This window comes from Engraulis encrasicolus, chromosome 1 (assembly GCF_034702125.1).
Source record: "Engraulis encrasicolus isolate BLACKSEA-1 chromosome 1, IST_EnEncr_1.0, whole genome shotgun sequence".
In the NCBI taxonomy this organism is placed as follows: Eukaryota; Metazoa; Chordata; class Actinopteri; order Clupeiformes; family Engraulidae; genus Engraulis; species Engraulis encrasicolus.
The window spans coordinates 40,878,057-40,898,493 of NC_085857.1; the positions used below are offsets into that span (position 1 = coordinate 40,878,057).

A 20,437-nucleotide genomic window follows, 5' to 3' on the forward strand; every position below is an offset into this window, starting at 1 on the left:
TTGTTACACAGATTTCTGGGAATGGGCAAGCGTTTGCATGCTTTGTAAATGCAAAAGAATGAGGAATCTTTAAAAAAAAAAAAAAAAAAAAGCTCAGTAGATCAAATCTGGCAAACAATATCACCACTTTTACAGTGTTTTTATATTGATATAAACATATTTTTAGGCATACCATTTTAGGAACGCTTTAATGAGGAGTGAGCTTTTTCAAAAGACTCTAACCCCAAAATATCTTTATTTCTGCAAACCATTAATTCTGTCTTTCTGTGCACATGTGCTGTGCACGAACAGTCTCCTCTAGCATGTGTTTCTGTATCTGTCTGCATGCTCACACCATTGTGTGTGCTGGAATTAAGTTTTTGTTCTTGCATTAGTCTTATTGGCACATTTGGCACACACACAACCTTTGGTGAAGTGTTCAAACTCCCAGGCATACATATTAGAAGGCTAACAGACGAGAAGGGTTGGGGGAGTGGCGGGCACTGCGCTGTGACCTATGGCATGTGAGTGAGTGGTAAGGATGCCTCTGTGACAAGACGCATGTACACACACACACACACACACACACACACACATACATACACACACACACTTTTACACTCCCATTCCCAAACCATTCTCGTGGCCACAGGGCTTCAGTTGAGATACGGCTTCACTCGGTGGTGGTGGTGGCAGAGAAAGAGAGAGGGAGAGAGAGACAGAGAATGAGAGAGAGAGAGAGAGAGAGAGACAGACAGAGAGAATGAGAGAGGAAGACAGACAGACAGAGAGCGAGAGAGAGAGAGAGCGTTAGTTCAGGTATTCAGGTATGGCTGACCTGGTTTGCTTCGCTTTGCTTTCCTTTACTCAGCTGAGCTTTGGTCCCAGCTCTCCCAGAATCCTCTATAGCACCACTATGTCACTACCATCCACCGCCTCCACTCCACCCCCCACCCCCCCGGCCGGCAGTCCCCCCCCCCGGCCACTCTGCAGCAGGGGGTGGCTCATTAATGGTCCTGATTGACACGTCGCGTCGGTGTACATTTCATTGATGAGAGAATTTCCAGGGGGGGGGCAGACTCGGCTGACTCGTGATCTCTCTTCCAACTGATCACCACGTCACCCCAAAGTCATCCCCGGATCAGTTTCAAATACCCTGCTTCTCCTGCGTCCTCACCGCTGCTGTCAAACTCCTGGACCCCACCTCAGGCTTTCAATCCTTTGGGGAGCAACAGCATAGAAGGTAACCAACAACAATGTGTTAAGATATGCATGCATGCATGGATGTGGCTAATTGCTGTGCATCTGAAATCTCTGTAGCGTACCATGTTGGACTGTAATTAATGATAAATTGGATTTTTGGTTGATGCAAATTATTATTGACTTGTAATTTATGAGTTTACGTTCTTGTTGTGTGCTACAGGAGGAGACCATTGTCGTTTTGTCATTACTATTGTTTTACTCATATTTTATTATTTATCATTATTATTTAAAACGGGTTATTGGTTTAACCATTTTTTCCGTTTAAAAAAGCTTTTGAGCAAAACCATATGTTCACGTGTAACAGCTAAACTTGTATTTGATATGTATAATGTACTGACAGGTATGTACATATGACTGTTCTCTTTTTAGGATAATGCAAACAAATGTAAATGTCCCCTGCTGATTCAGTCGGTGACAACAGGGTTTTATAAGTAATGGATGCTGTGATGGCTATGTAAAAATCAAACTATTCAAAATTAAAACGCAGCGCTATCGCAGCAATTGGATCCATTAATTTTCACCAGGGATTCAGAAGCAAGCGATGCATAAGTCTACAGTTCGGCCTGGGGCTTGCATATGGTTAGGAGTCCAGCGTGTGGGGCTGCGTATTGTTAGGATGTGTTGGAGCGGGAGCTGTGTACTCCAGTGGCCCCAAAGCAACATACCATGCAGCTCAAAAGCTATGTAGGTATTCCAACCATGTAGGTGTTTAAATCAAAGCCTCGGCCAGACCCAGGGAGGAGGGACGGAGGCTGGCTTGTTGGCCTGGATTGGGTGGGTGGCTGGGCAGGGGGAGAGAGAGAGAGAGAGAGAGAGAGAGAGAGAGAGAGAGAGAGAGAGAGAGAGAGAGAGAGAGAGAGAGAGAGGGAGAAACAGAGAGAGGGAGAAACAGAGAGACAGAGCCCTTTGAAATATGGTTGGACACAAACGGGTGTTATCTTTTTTTTTTTTTTTTTTTTCAAAGGCATCCATCCGATCTGGCGTCCGACCCAACCCAACCCACCGCCCCAGAGTGTGTCATCCGTTTCAGGCCAGCAAGACCTGGCACCGTCTCAAAGGGTGATGCTGGGAAACGCTATCCATATGGTGACCCTATAAAGACAAGCAGCCTCCTCCGCTCTTCACCTCAGCCTTGACTCTGCAGTGCACCTCCACGGACTCTCAGCCTCTCCGCACCTCTACTGCCACACTACTACCACCACTCGTCCACCACACAGCAGCACCACCACCAGCAGCAGCAGCAGCCTCTACAGGAACTGCAACAGGTGCACAGCCGTTGATGACCTAGGGCTGCATCCATCACATCTGCAACCAGAAGGTTTGTGGACGTTAAGGGCTGTGGAGTTAACTTACGGTATGGACTGTGTTTGAATTCTTTTGTTGGAATTCGTAGATATGAAATTTCCATTTAAATGTGATGTGATTTTTTTTTTAATCAATTCTTTGGATCTTGGCTCAACAAGCGCGTTTTAATATTGGTTCTGATAGGAGGTTGTTTAGCAAATAACTTATGGTCCTCTAAGATTTCCAACAATTGCAATCAAATATCCTGTCAGATTTTAACGATTTAACATTACAATATATTATGTAAACACATAATCTCTCGTGCTATACTGCCCTACAAAGGCAAAGAACCTTAACTCACCAGAGTGTGAAACTGAGAAAAGTGACTTCAAAGTTTCTGTTTTGTTATCCTCTGTCCAGATAAAAGTATAATAGTTAGAGCTCCTAAAATTTGACAGTTGGTTACTATAAAGGAGATATATATGTATAGCAAAAAATATTTAGTTCAAATTTGACTTTTGACAGTTATTTGGCAGTTAAGGTATTCTGCCTTTGTATCATGGGCCAACAGTGAGGAGTCATGCTGAGCCAAAAGACAGTAACTGCCATATTTGTTTTCAATTTTTTTCATTTTAACTTTAACTATACATTTTATAAGAAACTATAAGCAAGGTCTGGTCATAATGTCTGTTTTAAATTACATATATGACATTGAGATGTCCTATTTAGTGGGATTAGGATATGGCGGGAATGTGTTTACATTGCATTGAATTACATTACAATTCATTATATCTCAAAATTGTTCAGATAAACAGTCTGGCAGACAAATTACTGTGTAGAAAGACTAATATATCATGAATAAATACACAACATACTTTGAAATTTCAGAAAATATAATAAAAATTGAATAAAAAGCTATATTTATGAAATGGCAGTTGGAAGTTAAGGTTCTCTGCCTTTGAATCATGGGCGAAAAATAAGGAGCTGTACCAAGGCAAAATACCTTAACTTCCTATTTTCTTTATTTTGACATTAAAAACAATCAAATTGGCTCACTATATTTATTCACATGATAAAGATGGTCTGAAATACCCCAAAAATGACATTAACTCATTTTTGACCAAAATTGATGTTAAGGTCTTTTGCCTTTGTAGGGCAGTATAGTAGATTTAATTTCACTGCTGTATAATGGCTTTAGTATTGTGGCATCACAATTATACAAACAACAGACATGGTTTTGTGATCTTCAGGGAGGTCCTGCTGTTACAGCTGCTATGAAGATACTGTACCCTGTCCTTCTACTTCTTCTGCTGGGAGAGATCTCCTGCCAGAACAAAAACAATGCCAATGCCAACGCCAGGCCAAGTGGAAAGGCGTCCAAGAAAGCTGGAAGTCAAACAGGTGAAGCTGCCGCAGCAGCAGCAGCAGCTCAGGATGAGCCTTCATCAGTAGAGGGGGGTCGAGACTCCAGCTCCAGCCCGAGTTCAGGAGGTCGGTCAGGGGGGAACGCACAGCAGGCCGCCACCGGGGTCAGAGCTGGAACTGGAACCGGAACCGCCTCCGCTGCAGCCACCACAGATGAGATGAAACTGCACTTCCTGAAGAACGCGCAGGTCACCTGCAACGACGGCACTGCCGCAGGGTGAGAGGACATCTTCTCAGAACTTCATGTTTGTCTCACGTTCATGCTTTTAATTGTCACGTTACTTATCTATTGAATGGTGCTGCTGATAAATCAATGCACATATATTTAGCATAAACGTATAATCTATAATAAACTTAATGTGTAATAAACTTTAATCGATTATGTGACACCATTATAAAATGATAATGATGGTTAACTGCATAACGATGATACCTGTATAAGAGATTGAATAAATTGGGAGGGATTGAAAGGGGCATTTTGCACATTGGCAAATTACAGATCTGTCAAAGTGCATTTTATTATGTGTTTGTAATGTTACATACGTGTATTGTTTTGCATTTTGGATATTTATTGAATACGGTATGTAGCTATTTACAATTTGTACTACATTAGGTAGGCCACATTACTGTAAATAAAATTCTTTGCATTTTGCTTCGTTAGTTAACCTTTGCTTAGTTAGCTAACGTAGCTTAGTTAATGTCTCATAACGTACAAATCATAAATCAAGCGATCAAATCAAGCATTTGATCGGTTCGATCAGGCCCATTTTAACTCGAGCTCAATATAAAGCATTTCGTTTTCATGATGCTCATATTAAGGTACTTCATAGTACATTATTGTACTTCGCTAAAGTGCTTTGCGCTTTTTCCAAACGGCAAATTTTATTTTTAAATAATACAATGAAACATGCCAAACAACACTTTTCCATGCTTTTTACACATCAATGCAATATTTGCAGCCTTTGTTGTTTTCCGTTTATTTATTGTTTTCATTTTGTCTGTTGTCCATGTGAACAACTTCCTTAAGTCTGTGTGCTGTGTAAGGCAAACATGCATGAGGTTGTGCAATGCTAATACTTTTCGGTGGAGCACGTCTGTAAATGCCCTCATATGGATGTGCGACGGCGTGCCCTGTGTCGTCCATTCATAACTCAATCTATATTTATTGGTCGTCCACAGGTTTTACCTAAAGGAGTTCAAAGGCAGCAAGAGATGGTTGATATTTTTGGAGGGTGAGTATTTAAAACCCGAACGGTTAATTTTATCTGTGGAAGTCAGCGTGCTTAGAATGCTACGGTCGGTGTTATTCTGACCAGTGGTCAGTGGCTTAGAATTCAAAGACTGTCCTGACATTTTCTGAGGATGACGCTTGCTTGTACCCCTTTGCTTCCAGACCATTCATAAAATATGCATAGTGCTATACATGAATGCAAACACACAGTGAACATTAGTGATGTGGGTCCTTAAGGATAATTTGGTTTTATTTTCCATAAATTAGCCTTTAGATTGAAGTGGAACATACATTGTATATTCTACTATTTGTGAACTACTGTGAGGCCCAAGGACCAAAAGTAGGTTACTCTAAGCTGAAACATATCTGCCTTTTAAATAGCAAGTAAATTGTACAATTGATACATGCTTCAACATTAAAGTGGGTTTGTTTGTTATCAATTACTTTGAGCATGTCCTCTTGACACTTTGGCCATTACTATGGATTCTTACTCCTTCTCAGCACCATATGCCTTGATTCCCCAATAAAAGATGTGAGATTTACTCATGTTTTGCTGTAGTAAATTAATAGTCTCCTCAGATATATTTCCAAAGTTTTCAGAAGCATGAATCTTTGTGCGCCACCCAGCCTTATTTCTTGTGTGAGACTTTTGAACTTTCAACCGCTTTCACACACTATGCAAAACACTGTAACATACAGGCTATCCGCTTTTAAAACCTTAAAAAAAGCTTGTGAAGGCTCTTCTCTTCGAAGACAGTTTCCCTACGGTAGAATTAATTAACTCTACTCACCTGCACTCAGAGGTGTCAAAGGTTTAAAAAAAAATCATGGTGTACGTACAAGACTAGCACATGATATTACATAGCTGTTACACCATTTACTCCATTGTACCTAATGAAGTAGAAACTTGATCCAACCAGCGCAGAGTCAGCTGATCGTATGACCAGTACACAGGTCTACTGGTTACTCAATTAAGTTACCTGTGCTGGAAGGACTGTTTCTTTTTTCTTTTTTTTTAAACTTATGTTGTACACCTGTAAGCCTGCACTACCCTTGTTACTTATGCTTATGTACTCTATAGTCTTCCCCAGAGATATATACGTCTCTGGTCTTCCCCACACATTGTACATTGCTGATCATGTTCTCTTTATAAGTCTATTTGGATAAAAGTACCTGCTAAATAAATGTCATGTCATGTGATGTAATACTAGACTAAAGGTGCAGATACTGGTTACAATGCATTGTTACCTTATTGTCCCTCACTGCACCATGAATTTGAGTGACCAAGACCACCTCCTCTCATCTCATCCCCTTGTTTCCTTCCACCTTCCTGGGTTCACCTCCAGTCACTGTGTTTAGAATGCTGCTCGCCTCGGAACTACGCTCCTAAAGCGGTACAGGAGCCACTTAGCAGCACCGGGAGGGCTGGCGCAGCTGTGGATGTATATGCATTCGCGGCTCGTGTTTCCGGCGTTAAAAAAGACACCTAGTTAGTCTCCCCGCAGGCAGGCAGGCAGGCCAAGTTAAGGTGAGACAGATGGGGATGCATGCAGCAGCAAGCCACAGCAGGTGGAACAGCAAGTGGATTCCCCCCGATTAAGGAAACCCATTCACTGAACGCCTCTGCCACTAAAAGACCCCACCACCCACCTCCCAGCCCACCACAAGCATGTGGGTGAGGGTCCGGAATAATACATAATGGCTAATCTTACTGGCCTTTTTATTTTTAGGGGGTTGGTGCTGCTACAACAAAGAGACCTGCGATGCCAGATATAAAAATACCCAGCGTCTCATGAGCTCAACCGACTGGCCACAGACACGTAAAGGTAAAAGCATGTGCCGACAGGAGCCCACCCATCCACCCCACACACACAAGACAAATGCCACCCAATTTACATGCCCAGTTTAGAGCGGATGTGTTCTATTATTTCACAGGAAGTGGAATTCTCTCCCCGCAGTCCGAAGAAAACCCCCATTGGTACAATGCCAATATTGTGTGAGTAGTAGGCTTTTGTATTCTTTCTCTGAGTATGGTATTCTTTGCATTCTTCCCCTTGAGTAAAAGTTAAAGTCAAAGTTTTTTATTTGACATTTGTGCATTAATTAGTCGTCGAGGCACATATAGGAACTCTTGTGCAGGCCAAGAGTCGATAAATAGATAAAAGAAAAAGACAAAACATTTAAAAATGTGATCCAAGTAGAAAAAATCCATTAAGATAGTCCAATGTTCTGTTCTGCCATCAGTGAGACTGTAGCTGTTAGGAAGAAATTGCTAGTTTCTGTTAGTGATTGTATTTCTTTGTGTGTGCACCACTTAGGTACATCCCTTACTGTACCAGTGATGTGTGGATTGGTACGAAAACAACAAAGCCTAGAGAGAAGGGGAAGGACACAGGTAAGCGCTCAGGCCTACAGAGAAGAAGAGGGTGTGCTGCAGTAGTGCCATGTTTAGCCAAGCTGAGATAAAATAATGCAATTTCAACAGTAGGTTACCTATAGCTTGTATGTTTAGTAAGGATGAGTAGTGTGTAGGTGTACCTTGTCTCGTTGGAAGTTGATTATATGCTGGTAGGATATGAAAGGCAACATATACAACAAGAACAGTGCGTACTGATGAAGGCTTGAGACCCGAAACGTTTACCTGTGGACATGGTGGTCACATCTATAAATAAATAATGAGACATAGCTCATATGCGGATTTTTCTTCTTTAAGTGCCTTTGAGAAAGGCACCTAACCCCACACTACCCCAGGGATTGTAACCAATGTAATATCTGTAAGTCGCTTTTGATAAAAGTGTCAGCTAAGTGTAATGTAACGTAAAAAGGAACTGTAAAATTGTGAGAGTTGACGTAATTTAACATCTTCCGTCCTCTTTCAGTGGATTACACCTTCATGGGCTCCCTGGTTATCCGGGAGGTGATCAAAGACCTCACAAGCAAAGGAATAAAGCAGGCCAAAGTGGTGATGCTGGCCGGAACAAGGTAAACTCTCACGTCACTTGCTCTCCTTTTCGCTTGCTCACTCACTTATCAGAGCCTTGACAGCTCTGTAATAGACAACAGACACTAATAGCCGAGAGACCTGATGTGTCGGGACACAACTGGCACACATTTAGCACACCTTTTGCCACACTTTAGCTTTAGCACAAGATGCAGCAGTGAGCGAATGTGCCTCCTCCTCCTCCTCCTCCTCCTCCTCACAGAGACATTAAATCACACTTGACAGCAACCTTACCCCCAGAAAACACCCACATTAACCCCTCCGCCTCCACCCAACTCCCAACAAAACTTCACCCATTCACCAACCCCCCCCTACACGGCCCTTGTTTGTAGCCTCATACATAACACAACACTGACACTGTCTATTCTGAGCACATCCTGTTGTCCTCCATAAAATGTTGACTGGAAGATGCATTTGACATAGACAGTGACGAAACGTCTATAGGAGCAGGCCAATGGTGGTGGCCCCAGGCCTCTACGTGCCTCTACATATTAAGAACACGTGGTTAAGCTCCTCCTCAGCAGAAGCTTCCAGTAATAACGGCTCCGAGTTATTCTTTTCAGTCGGTCGGTTAAAACGGGGTCAACAACATGGGAAGTGACTTTATGAACTGCTGTTTGGGGCAGGTGAACTATTTTAACCCCATCCGCCTTTGTGGTGGTATGGTAGATGTCTTCCCAGGCCTTGAGAAGGCAAGAAGTCAAGAAGTCAGTCAAACAAGAAGTCAAGTTTGGCTGACATGATCTGTGCCGATACACAGGCACTTGTTGGAAATTTGCCCTACTCCATAGAGATGCCATGAAGGGATGTAAGAGTAAGAGTAAGAGTGACTTTACTAATCCCCAGGGGGCAATTAAGGGCAGCGCCCCAACAAAGTGAAGCTAGACTACTTCAACCTGGATTTACAGCAGGTGGTTGCAGTGAATTAAGTTATTCTATGGACTGCCGTAGTGCAAAGGTGGAGCCATTCTTACCTGGTTACGTTTGTGGCTTGCATCGGGGAGCTAAGAATTGAGAAGTTACCAACTCAGTCGGAAAGCATTTAGTTTGTGTTTGTGCTTGACTTTCAGTACTTTTATACTTAGATAAGAACTTACAGTACTTACCATACAGTAGATCTGTTGACCATGGACTGATGCAAGAGAGGACAATTGTGACCCTGCCGTGGCTCTGGCGGCTGCGCCGGCGACCCGGGTTCAATTCCAGTCTGGGTCCTGTGCAGTGCCTTCCCGACATCCCTCTCTCCCCATTCATTTCCTGTCGCTAATTCGTTGTCCTATCGTGGGTGAAGTCACAATTGTCACCTGGTTGCTTCTTCTCTTGTCATCCTCCAGTGCTGGGGGAACAGGTGTGCTGCTGAACATTGAAAAGATGTGAACTCCGTCGGAAACCATTAAATTGTGTGTGTGTGTGTGTGTGTGTGTGTGTGTGTGTGTGTGTGTGTGTGTGTGTGTGTGTGTGTGTGTGTGTGTGTGTGTGTGTGTGTGTGTGTGGCATATGTGTGTGTGTCACCTGGTTGCTTCTTCTCTTGTCATCCTCCAGTGCTGGGGGAACAGGTGTGCTGCTGAACATTGAAAAGATGTGAACTCCGTCGGAAACCATTTAATGTGTGTGTGTGTGTGTGTGTGTGTGTGTGTGTGTGTGTGTGTGTGTGTGTGTGTGTGTATGTGTGTGTGGCATATGTGTGTGTGTCACCTGGTTGCTGCTTCTCTTGTCCTCCTCCAGTGCTGGGGGAACAGGTGTGCTGCTGAACATTGAGAAGGTGTCTGGTCAGCTGGAGCAGCTGGGTGTGGAGGCCCAGGTGCGAGGCCTGGTGGACTCCGGCTGGTTCCTGGAGGGCCGGCAGCAGAAAGTCACAGAGTGCTCGGACGGAGTCTCCTGCTCTCCTGTGGACGCCATCAAGAAGGGACTGAGGTAAAACAAATTTTTACATTATGTTACACTTACACGTAAACAGGGCCCTACATTGACTGTTACCTTGTAGATGTCAATCTTACTAGTCAACACTCATTCACTAATTAGTTAAAGTGGCTAGTAAGTCAGTCTTTTCTACCAGTCAAATTCAAATTTCACCTGCATTTGGCCGGTTGGCTGGTGTTAATTTAGAGCCCTGCACGTAACTAACACTTGAAGCGACATATGCTTGTGTTTAGGTAAAGAGTATTGGCAATAGCCCCTGGGGCAATATGGGGTTTACATGCTTTGGATGAGTAGTGGGATTCTAACCTGCAACTCTTGTGATCCAAAGACCAACTTGGTCCAACACTTGTCTTTTCTTCTGTGTACAAGCCATTGGTTGTATATTCAATCAATGGTACAAACGTAATACCAGGGGATAGTGCCAATGACCTCTTCCTCTGTCAGCGGAGTATTCAGAGAAGCTGGTTCAGTAGTAAACGAGGTTAAGTTCAGCTTGAGGTCGTGGTAAATCATCCAATATAGGAGTCTGGAGTCCTTATTTTCTTAACTAAATGACATCTATGCTATCTATTTTTGAGGTTTACCACTTCCTATAGGTGAACATAGCCAGGTTTATCGCTTAACCGTGTTCTTGGAATACCCTGCCTTACGGTGACCTCTGGGTTAACTAAGCTATGTTTGTCACGGTAACAGTCTTTGTAGTGTATCCTGGGTGATACTTTAAAAATACAGAATGCCTTTTGTTGTGGACCTATGTTGAGATGAGGGCTGGGTTGGCCTTTCCCCTCCCTGTGTGTGTGTGCGTGTGTGTGTGTGCGTGTGTATAATGTTTAGGCTGTGGAACGGAAATATCCCAGAGAAGTGCAAGCAGCAGTACAAGCGGGGCGAGGAATGGCAGTGTTTTTTTGGAAACAAAATATACTCCTCCTTGACCTGTAAGTCCCCAATAAATCTCCCACACCACACCACACCACACCACAATAGCAGATCAGAGCTGCCTGCCTTCTTAAAATGACCCCTGCTATTATGGACGTATGCTGAGGAGATGTCGATGGATGTGGGCGGGAGGCAGGTTGGTGAGAGGTGAACTAACAGGGACCTTTCCCCTCCAGCCCTGTTGTTTGTTGTGCAGAAACGGGTTCTCTTTACATTAGTAACACTTTTAAATAATGTATGCTTATAAGGACTTAGTAAATAATTAATTAATGATGAACTAAACATTAACAAATATTTTTTAATATTAACTACATTTTATTCATACTTTATAAAATATCTACAAATAATGTTCAAGATTTTACAAATCTTTCATCATATTATTTTTGTACATTTACAATTTGTAAATGTTTGATGAATATAAAATATTAACACAACATTTCCAAGTCATTTACGAACATTTGTTAATGTTTTGTTCATCATTTGTTAATTATTTACTACGTGTTATTAATGCTTTATAAGCAGACATTATTATAAAGTGTTACCATTGCATATACTGAGAAGGGGCAAGGTGGGCGGGGGTGTGGGCTCTCGATTTTGTCTTGGGGCCCAAAGCTGGGCAGTCAAGGCCTGTCAACAACCCAGTGTTAAATTAACAAAGGAACCCCTCCCGGCCAAACCGTGGCGCTAATGGTAGGGCACTCGTCTGCTACGTATGTGGCCGACCCGGGTTCGATTCCTGGCCCAGGTCCTTTGCCAGCCTTTCCCTGTCTCTCTCTCCCAACTGACTTCCTGTCTCTCCTCCACTATCCTGTCTCATGAAATAACAAATAAAGAGCCCTGCCGTGGCCAAATGGTAGGGCACTCGTCTGATACGTGGCCGACCCGGGTTCGATTCCCGGCCCGGGTCCTTTGCCAGCCTTTCCCCGTCTCTCTCTCCCAGTTAGGGCATTGGACAGGGGCCAGCGATTTGATTAGTTTCGATACTTAAAGCGATGGTTCGGAGTAGAATCACCCTAATGCCATTTGAACCGTGACACCCATCCACCTTTACACCCGAAGTGTTTTCTGCCGCAGGCTTACATCAACAGAGTTGCCGTGTTATTCGATGTTTATTCCGGTTAGCTTGACTCAAGCGCATATGGATACTGGGCACCGTCTCCAAACTTTCCCCACAAAAATAACATGTCATGACACCAAACTTCTGCAGTAGCACAAATATGGTCTGTACTCACGAAACGAAGCATTTGGAAGTTTGGAAATAGTCCAGGAGTTTATTATTATCAACACAAGCCGAATAGCTTCTCTGCTGCTAAAGCTGCGCCAACGTTACTTCCGTCATCTAAGACAAGCATGTAAGAGTCCTCAACGAAGCTCATAATATGCACAATGAAAAGTGAATTCAGCATCAGTATTGATAACGAAAATCCTTGTCTAATTGATAGTAGGTAAGATTTGAAATATCTTTTAAGTATTGCCTTGAAAATATAAGCCTTAATCACAATTCAGTGAAAACTTTTTTAACACTCTCGTCTGGAAGTTTGTTGAAGACTTTTACGGGCTTGTCTCATATGACGGAAGTAACGTTGGCACAGCTTTAGCAGCAGAGAAGCTATTCAGCTTGTGTTGATAATACTAAACTCCTGGACTATTTCCAAACTTCCAAATGCTTCGTTTCGTGAGTACAGACCATATTTGTGCTACTGCAGAAGTTTGGTGTCATGACATGTTATTTTTGTGGGGAAAGTTTGGAGACGGTGCCCAGTATCCATATGCGCTTGAGTCAAGCTAACCGGAATAAACATCGAATAACACGGCAACTCTGTTGATGTAAGCCTGCGGCAGAAAACACTTCGGGTGTAAAGGTGGATGGGTGTCACGGTTCAAATGGCATTAGGGTGATTCTACTCCGAACCATCGCTTTAAGAATGCCCCACGATACGATACGATACGATTCGTCGGCCGCGGGATCGATGCATCGATACATTTCGATTATTATTTACACCCTATCCACTATCCTGTCTCATAAAATAACAAATTAAAGCTCGAAAAGGCACCAAAAATGAACAAGTAACCTTTCCCCTCCTGCAGCCCCGCTGTTTGTGGTGCAGTGGCTCTTTGACGAGGAGCAGCTGAGGGTGGAGGACATCTACATGGGAGGGCAGACGCTCTCCGAGCAGCAGTGGACCTACATGCAGAACCTGGGGCGGGAGGTGAAGAACTCCCTCAGGGATGTCACGTACGTGGTGGTTTTACATTACAATGCACTTATACCAGTGATGGGCAAAATGGATTAATTAGTTTACAATCAAGGCTCTATTGTAAATTAACACCAGCCAACTGGTCAAATGCTGGTGAAATTTCATTTTGGCTGGTAGAAAAGACCAATTTATCTGCCACTTTGACCCATTAGTGAGTGTATGTTTGGCTAAGTTTACATCATATAGCCATTTTGGCTGGTGATGAAAAAAAGTTAATTTAGAGCCCTTGTTACAATCTAGGCCCACGTATTCTAAATGACCTCGTTTTAGCTGTCCAATTCAACCAGGTGATATGTCAACCAGTCTGACTCAATCGGACAGGTAAACAAAGTTATGTAGAATATGTGGCACTGGATTGTATAACTAATGAATCCATTTTGCCCAACTTGAACATCTAGTGATGGAGCAAACTGGCTGTAGAAGTTACAGCGCAGTTGCACCATGGGAATTTTCCAGCCATTCATAATGTCAACTTTTTAGCTAGTAAGGACATAGCAGCTCTTCTGGAATTAGTATAGGTACAAGGAAGAGATTCTGAATACATGATTTGAGTGGCCTTAATATAATGATGAGAGTGAATTCAGAAGCACCAGCTGGTAGAACTGGATTATTTGTGTAGCTCGAGTCCAGGTTTGATATCACTGAAATCGAAAAACAAAAGCCCTCTCAATAACAACTCCTTTTCATTGATGATTGAGTATGCACTCAACATTGTAATGTACCTTGATGATCTCATTGTGTTTCACTCTCCTGCGTGTACCTTGATGATCTCATCGTATTTCACACTCCTATGCTTAAGACACTGTTCATGTTTCTAATCTTCTTCCAGGGCTGTATTTGCTCCATCCTGTCTGTCCCACACCCTCATCACCAAAAGGTAAGGACAGGTGAACATGTAGTACTTAAACTGGGGCCTAAGGTGCAATTGGATTTGGGACTCAGTAGGAGGTACAGATCGCATACAATAATTGAACTGATAATTTGCAGAAGCTAGTTATGAGGTTGTACTGGTTGCATTTACACCACTGTATTTGGAAGGAAAGGACAATTGGCCCTAGAATCTTCAATTGTTGTAGAATCCATTCTCAAATAGAACTCTCCAAGTATTAAAGGGGCATTCCACCGGTGGAGACATGAATATGTATTGAAAGTGGGTCATATATGTAGTAGAATAGTAGCATAAATTTCTAATTTGGTGCCTTCTTGGCCGAGAAAAGGCAGTAAATGACTTTTTAGTGCTTGTGGATTTGTGACAACAATCCCCATAATGCATTGCAATGCTCAAGTTCCGCAGGCCACACCCAGGTAGCTCTGCCAGTGACTTACTGGAGCCTCAATGCCAGTGATTTCAAAAGCACTGGCACACTGATCTGTGATTGGTCTGTTAGCGCACTAGGTTCAACCCACCTATGGGCAGAGTTGAAAGGGTGGGGAAAAAGCTTGTAGTCTCAACAGAAATCCACCTCTCTTACACTTCCTCCTACAGTGATGCAAAATGACGATTTTTATATCATTGTAGGAGGAAGTGTTAAGAGGTGAATACGGATTTCTCCTGTCTCAGGGGGATTGAGAGAGTGTTGCACGACCATTCAAAAGTATGACTGGGTGTCTAGCAATGGAAAGCCTAATGCAAATGGGTGGAGTGTCCCTTTAACGGAGTCACTTCTATACAATGCACAGGCAGAATAAAACACATGCCTGTTATTTTACTCTCTGGAGTGAGCTGCCAGGGACTGACACCTTTGGTGGCCCTGTGCGCTCTACCTCCACCCTACTATACTCCAAGCCCACACCTCCCATCCCCTCCCCACACCTCCCATCCCCTCCCCAGGTCCCCACACCTCCCATCCCCTCCCCACACCTCCCATCCCCTCCCCAGGTCCCCACACCTCCCATCCCATCCCATCCCCTCCCCTTCCCGTACTAGTGCCATCACTCTAGTGTGAGCTCATGCTACTGTTTTGGCACACTCGTCCATCAAGCTGCATTCTGGATGTCACCAAATGCCACTTCACACTTTCACAAACCCATCAGTCACCCCCCTCATCCTCCCCTCTCTATGCAGTGTTGCCAGATTGGGCGGTTACTTGGGATGGCCGTTTGCGGGTAAAAACGGGGAGAATTGGCCATTTGACGTTTTTTTTCCCTGCCATTTTATGCTCATAGAAATCAATGTAATTTGTTGAAATTGGGCAGAATTTAGCGCATTTTGGCGTTTTTTGAGAACTTTTTGGGCGCGATTTGATCAGACACATCTGGCAACACTGTCTCTGTGCCGGATGGGGTTGAGGGTCGGCCTTTTCCCATGGCCCGCCTGACTGAGGTGTGTTTGAGTGGAGTTTGTTTGTTGAACCACGAGAGTGAGGCAAAACCGGATTAGGGCAGGCTCAGGGGGGCAAAGGGGGCCCTGGAAAAAACACTTCATTATTATATTGGTCTTAATTTATGTTCTCATATTATGTTAACCCTATACTGCACACATTATTATCCCATCATGGAAAAAAATCTTACTGTGGTTTTTGTCACATAAAATGGACTTCTTAAGACATATTTGCAATTTTTTTTCAAAAAAAAGTTTTTTGGGGGGGTACTTTTAGGTTTGTTGCCATATGGCAACATTGTGCAGTTACGGAAAGGATCCAGTGTACATTTTCCCTCCAAGACCAAACAAGTGTCATTCAACATTATGGATTATTTTATAGAAATATAATTGTTTTTATCTCAGAAAAACATTGAAAGTTTACCCACAAGTTCAAGGGAGTTATTTAACACATTTTTGCCACTGAGAGAACAGGTGAATACTGTTTATTATATCCTCGAAAAACAGTATTTCAGTGGCATTACGTTGACCAACCACCAATGAATATATTTGGTGTTGACACAATATCTGTGCATAGATTTGCACAAAAATGTGTATGGTAACTGTCTATATAATATTTACATGAACTGATTTAATTTTGGAAGCCAACACTTTCAAATGGCCGACATTCAAGATGAACGATTTGCGAGCCAAGCATCTTTCAACATCAACGACAGTTTATTTGTCATAACTTTTGAATAGATGCTTGGATTTACACTAAACCTTGTGTGATAACACTCTATAATAAGTAAATAAGCCATGTAAAATTGTGAGGTCAGTGCTTTCAAGATAGCAGACTTTCAAGATGGCTGACTTTGAAGTTGGCAACCTTTTGGGACTGCCTACCTTTTGTTTATGCCACAACTTTTCAATGGGTGCTGGGATTTGCAGTAAATCTTGTGTGTTAATAATATAATTGGTTTATGAGCTGTTGGAAATGTGGAGATAATGCTTTTAAAATGGCTGACTTTCAAAATGGTTGACTTTGTACAATAATTTTTGATCGGGTGACAGATTTGCAAAAACGTTGTGTGCTAATTAGCCTAATTTTAACAGACACATGAAGTCAAAACATTTTGGAGGCTTCAAATGGTCAAGATGACAGTAGCTTTATGCTCTAATCTGGGGTTTGGGGATTTTTGTGGTATACCTCTGGCAGTGTGGGGAGACTGCATAAGCCTTGCTCGCTTTTCTGCATGTACTCAGAGTGAATGCTCATAAAACAGTTCTGTACACCTATTATAACATTTTTCATGTTCTTTACAGACAGCCATTTACACTAATTATAAATATTATCAGTTATCAATCATTCAATCAATAAATAAATCAATTAATCAATCAATTAGAATTGGGTATTTGTATCAATACACTTTCCCTATTGACCGTCTTGTTCCATTACCGCACAATGTTGCCGTATGGCAACACACCTATTTTTCAACATAAAACGGAAATAATTTTAGTTGAAAACAAAACAAATGGTGAAAACAGATCATGACTAACTACAGATCATCCCTATATTTTTTAAAATTTTGTAAATATTGCAAAAAGTGTGAAAGATCTTGGCCAATGCCAGAGCAATCTGTCAAGGACACATGCTCATGTACAGTGAGGGAAAGAGCAAGCCTGGGGCAGTGTATGGTGTCATGTGATGTCAACAAACCACATAATTGGATAAAACAAGACCAGAGTTTCAATATGAAAACCAATCAGTGTCTATTATTTATATTTAAATACAAGGAAATGCCAAAAGAATGGTATGTTGCCATATGGCAACACCGTGCAGTATAGGGTTAAGATTGCACTTTTAACTACTGTATTTTCAAATTTCCCTGAACCCCCCAACGACAACAAAGGCTCTATAACATATTTACTAAAACACCCAAAACTTGCCACCTCGTGATTTCATGGAGGGGGTGCCTTTCCTGTGGTCTGGCCCTGGGGCCCGTGGAGTCATAATCCCTCCCTGGAGAAGGGGCGTAAAGTATACCCCCGCAGCCCCCGCGAGGCAGGGGGGCCCATACTAGGCAGGTCCATACTAGGCGGGGGGCCCACATGGGTCCTTGACTTGAAGAAACTGGCCCCCTCCACATCATATTAGGCCCTCTTTTTTCGATCGGGGGCCCATTCTAGGTAGCTTGCAGGGGGGCCTGAAGTACTTGTGTTATGCCAGTGCTCCCTGAAGTGTGGTCACACACGACACGAGCCAGGGCTTTTGGGGGTGTCAGAGATACATCTGGGAGGGATTGGTTTACAGTGTTTTGGAATTCTATCCTGACGGTTTGAGCTTAAAGGGGTTAAAGGGGGATGACCGCATCAAAGGAACCGAAAGTAAATTGACTCATTTTGCCCCCCTTGACTTCTGCTGCACACATAGTTTTTTTAGGGTCCAAGCACAGAGGGAGCGCAGGAACCCTTTGCATTCTTCTGCATGCCTATTGCTTTTGTTTAACATCATCTTTCCATACTTTTTTTTCATCCGGCAGTAACTGGATGGATTTCCAAGTGAAGGGCACGTCCCTCTCCCGTGCCCTCCAGTGTTGGGACAAGAGCCTGCAGGAGGCCAACCGCAACAACAGGGCGGCGCTCAAGGGCTGCCCCTTCTTCCTGATGGACGGCTGCCAGTGGCCCCAGTGCAACCCCACCTGCCCCGCCCTGGTGGACCAGGCCTCGCAGCAGGAGCTAACCTTGCTGCAGGTGCTGGCCAACATGGGCCTGGACCTCCAGAGGCTCGGGCTGGACCTGAAGCGTGACGGCCCCTCCACCAGCGTCGTTGGCAGCGGAGGCTAAAAAGTAGTATAGGCGTAGTATAGAAGGTGGTGGCTGGAGATGACGCAGGCAGTCATATTGCCCGCCATAACAGCGAGTTTCATTTTTTTTCATTTGTCTTTGTTCTCTCATCATCACCATCCGTCACGGGCATCATCACCTTTTACTTATTTTAGATAATAAGTCAACAGGTTAGAACACTGGCACTCTATAGATGGGTCTTCTCGAACCTTTTACTCTTTTCATCATCACTACCATCATCATCATCATCATCATTCAGTTGTGTTTCAGTGATGTGTTCCGACTGGTGGTGCGGTCCCCTTGTGGGTGTCTGTGCTCGTTCGCACACCTGTTTGGACACAACTAGTGTTCTCCGTACAGAAGGGAAGGTGTTGGGCTTTTGCCAAAAAAACATCTTGAGAGTTATGCGGGAGTGCTAGGCCCCCTGGAGTTTGTTACCATGTCCACAAAACACTTAAAATCAATGGCACTAGTACAGAGGACACCTTCTTTTCAGTTTGTTGTCTTACCGCGCAAATACACCGGCTGCGACCCTTAGCAAGGCGAGTGACGGAAGTAATTGACTTTGTATTGAGTCGTGAGACAAAAACGATTCGGGTGACTAGAGGCGAGTCGCGCAACGAGAGCGACAGTTTGTAGTTGAACTACTGGCAATATTATGCAAATTAGCTATGACGCGGTTCAGCAACAGCCGCCACAGTCAATGGGAATGTTGGAATGCTTGCATTCTGATTTTAACGGACATACTCTAGTAGTCGATTCAATCGCTCACATCACTCTTGCTGCACAGAAGCGATTCTCTGTCGCTTGAATCTTGTCGCGGCCAGTCTATTCGCCCGGTTACAGAGCCATCATAGTGTGCTTTGTTTCTGTATTACACAAGCACAGCACATTTTAGGTGGTCATGTGCCAGCAATAGCAGTGTTTCTATAAACACAGAGAGGCAGAGTAATAACGGATGGCCTAAGAATAGACAGCAGTACTTTAAGTAGCACAGTAATCTCTCGTCAAAGTTCAGATGTTCATCTGTGGTTGTTAATCAGCATTGCTACCAGATCATTTGTACATGTACCGTACATGCATCACCAAGATTTGTTTAGTGTGATGATGATTGACAACATGCGGCATTGCATGCCAGTATAAGGCATGTAGGCCTATATTAGTATATACTGTATGTTCAAACGTTAGCCCTACACTGTGTAATGCACACATATGTAATTTCTTGTTTCGAAAAAAAATGTGCATGCTAGGTAGTGGAGTTTTTGAATGTCTACTTGCAGACATGAGACTATGCCTCACTCAGTAATTTGAGGCACCAAACTACAACAGAGGTATCAAGAATCCTGAAAGATGTTTTGAGTTAAATTATTATGAATATTATTATTGTTATGATATATTTTGTTCAGATTTTGGGGGATTTTTGAAAATTATGCTAAAAAAAGCTCAAATCACTGAGGAAAATTTGTACTGGTATTTATGTTTCAAGCACTTCAGATATTGTATTATTAATTTAAAATATAGGCTATGTTCTTATTGCTATATTTATCATGTATGTTAATAACTAATAAAGCAACGGCTTCTAAGCACAAATCCACGTTTGGCTTTGAACTGTGTGCGCCTGTTTTACTCCTGGGGCAAGAAGCGAGTTGAAATAGAGTCCACATCCTCCAGAGGCCGTTATCGTCGTTATTCCTGTTACGCACAGCAGGCCTTGGGTCAGGAGAAAGGAATGTTGGAGCCGCCACTGTAGCCTGTTAAACTGTTAAACAAATCCATATAATCATTTTGTGTATTGAATATTAGACTTATTGTGAGCGTGGCAGTCACATGAATTGTTATAGATACACTATCCCGACAACAGTCATTTCTTGGCTCTACAAAGAAATGTCCAAGACAGTTGAAAGCTGTCTGCACACACACTTGCTTTCACCGCTGTGGCAAAAAGCTACGTTCACAAGAACTCACTAGAAACAGTTCATTTCGTGTGTTTGAAA

At 43.0% G+C, this 20,437-nt stretch overlaps 1 protein-coding gene across 2 annotated transcripts; it reads left to right on the forward strand.

The window, feature by feature from the left end:
• The first annotated feature begins 1,147 nt into the window (after nt 1-1,147).
• On the forward strand, nt 1,148-20,024 carry notum2 (notum pectinacetylesterase 2). 2 transcript variants are annotated; one of them, XM_063202283.1, is made up of 13 exons: nt 1,148-1,222; nt 2,207-2,560; nt 3,777-4,168; nt 5,131-5,183; nt 6,913-7,008; nt 7,118-7,178; nt 7,501-7,577; nt 8,062-8,164; nt 9,909-10,097; nt 10,938-11,038; nt 13,128-13,275; nt 14,127-14,174; nt 18,140-20,024. In XM_063202283.1, the coding sequence occupies exons 3-13, from the start codon at nt 3,801-3,803 to the stop codon at nt 18,441-18,443; spliced, it is 1,548 nt and encodes a 515-aa protein (XP_063058353.1). In that variant the 5' UTR covers nt 1,148-1,222; nt 2,207-2,560; nt 3,777-3,800; the 3' UTR covers nt 18,444-20,024. The 2 variants fall into 2 exon arrangements, with proteins under 2 accessions (XP_063058353.1, XP_063058360.1); XM_063202290.1 differs by lacking the exon at nt 1,148-1,222 and having other exon boundaries at nt 2,549-2,596.
• The last annotated feature ends 413 nt before the right edge of the window (nt 20,025-20,437 follow it).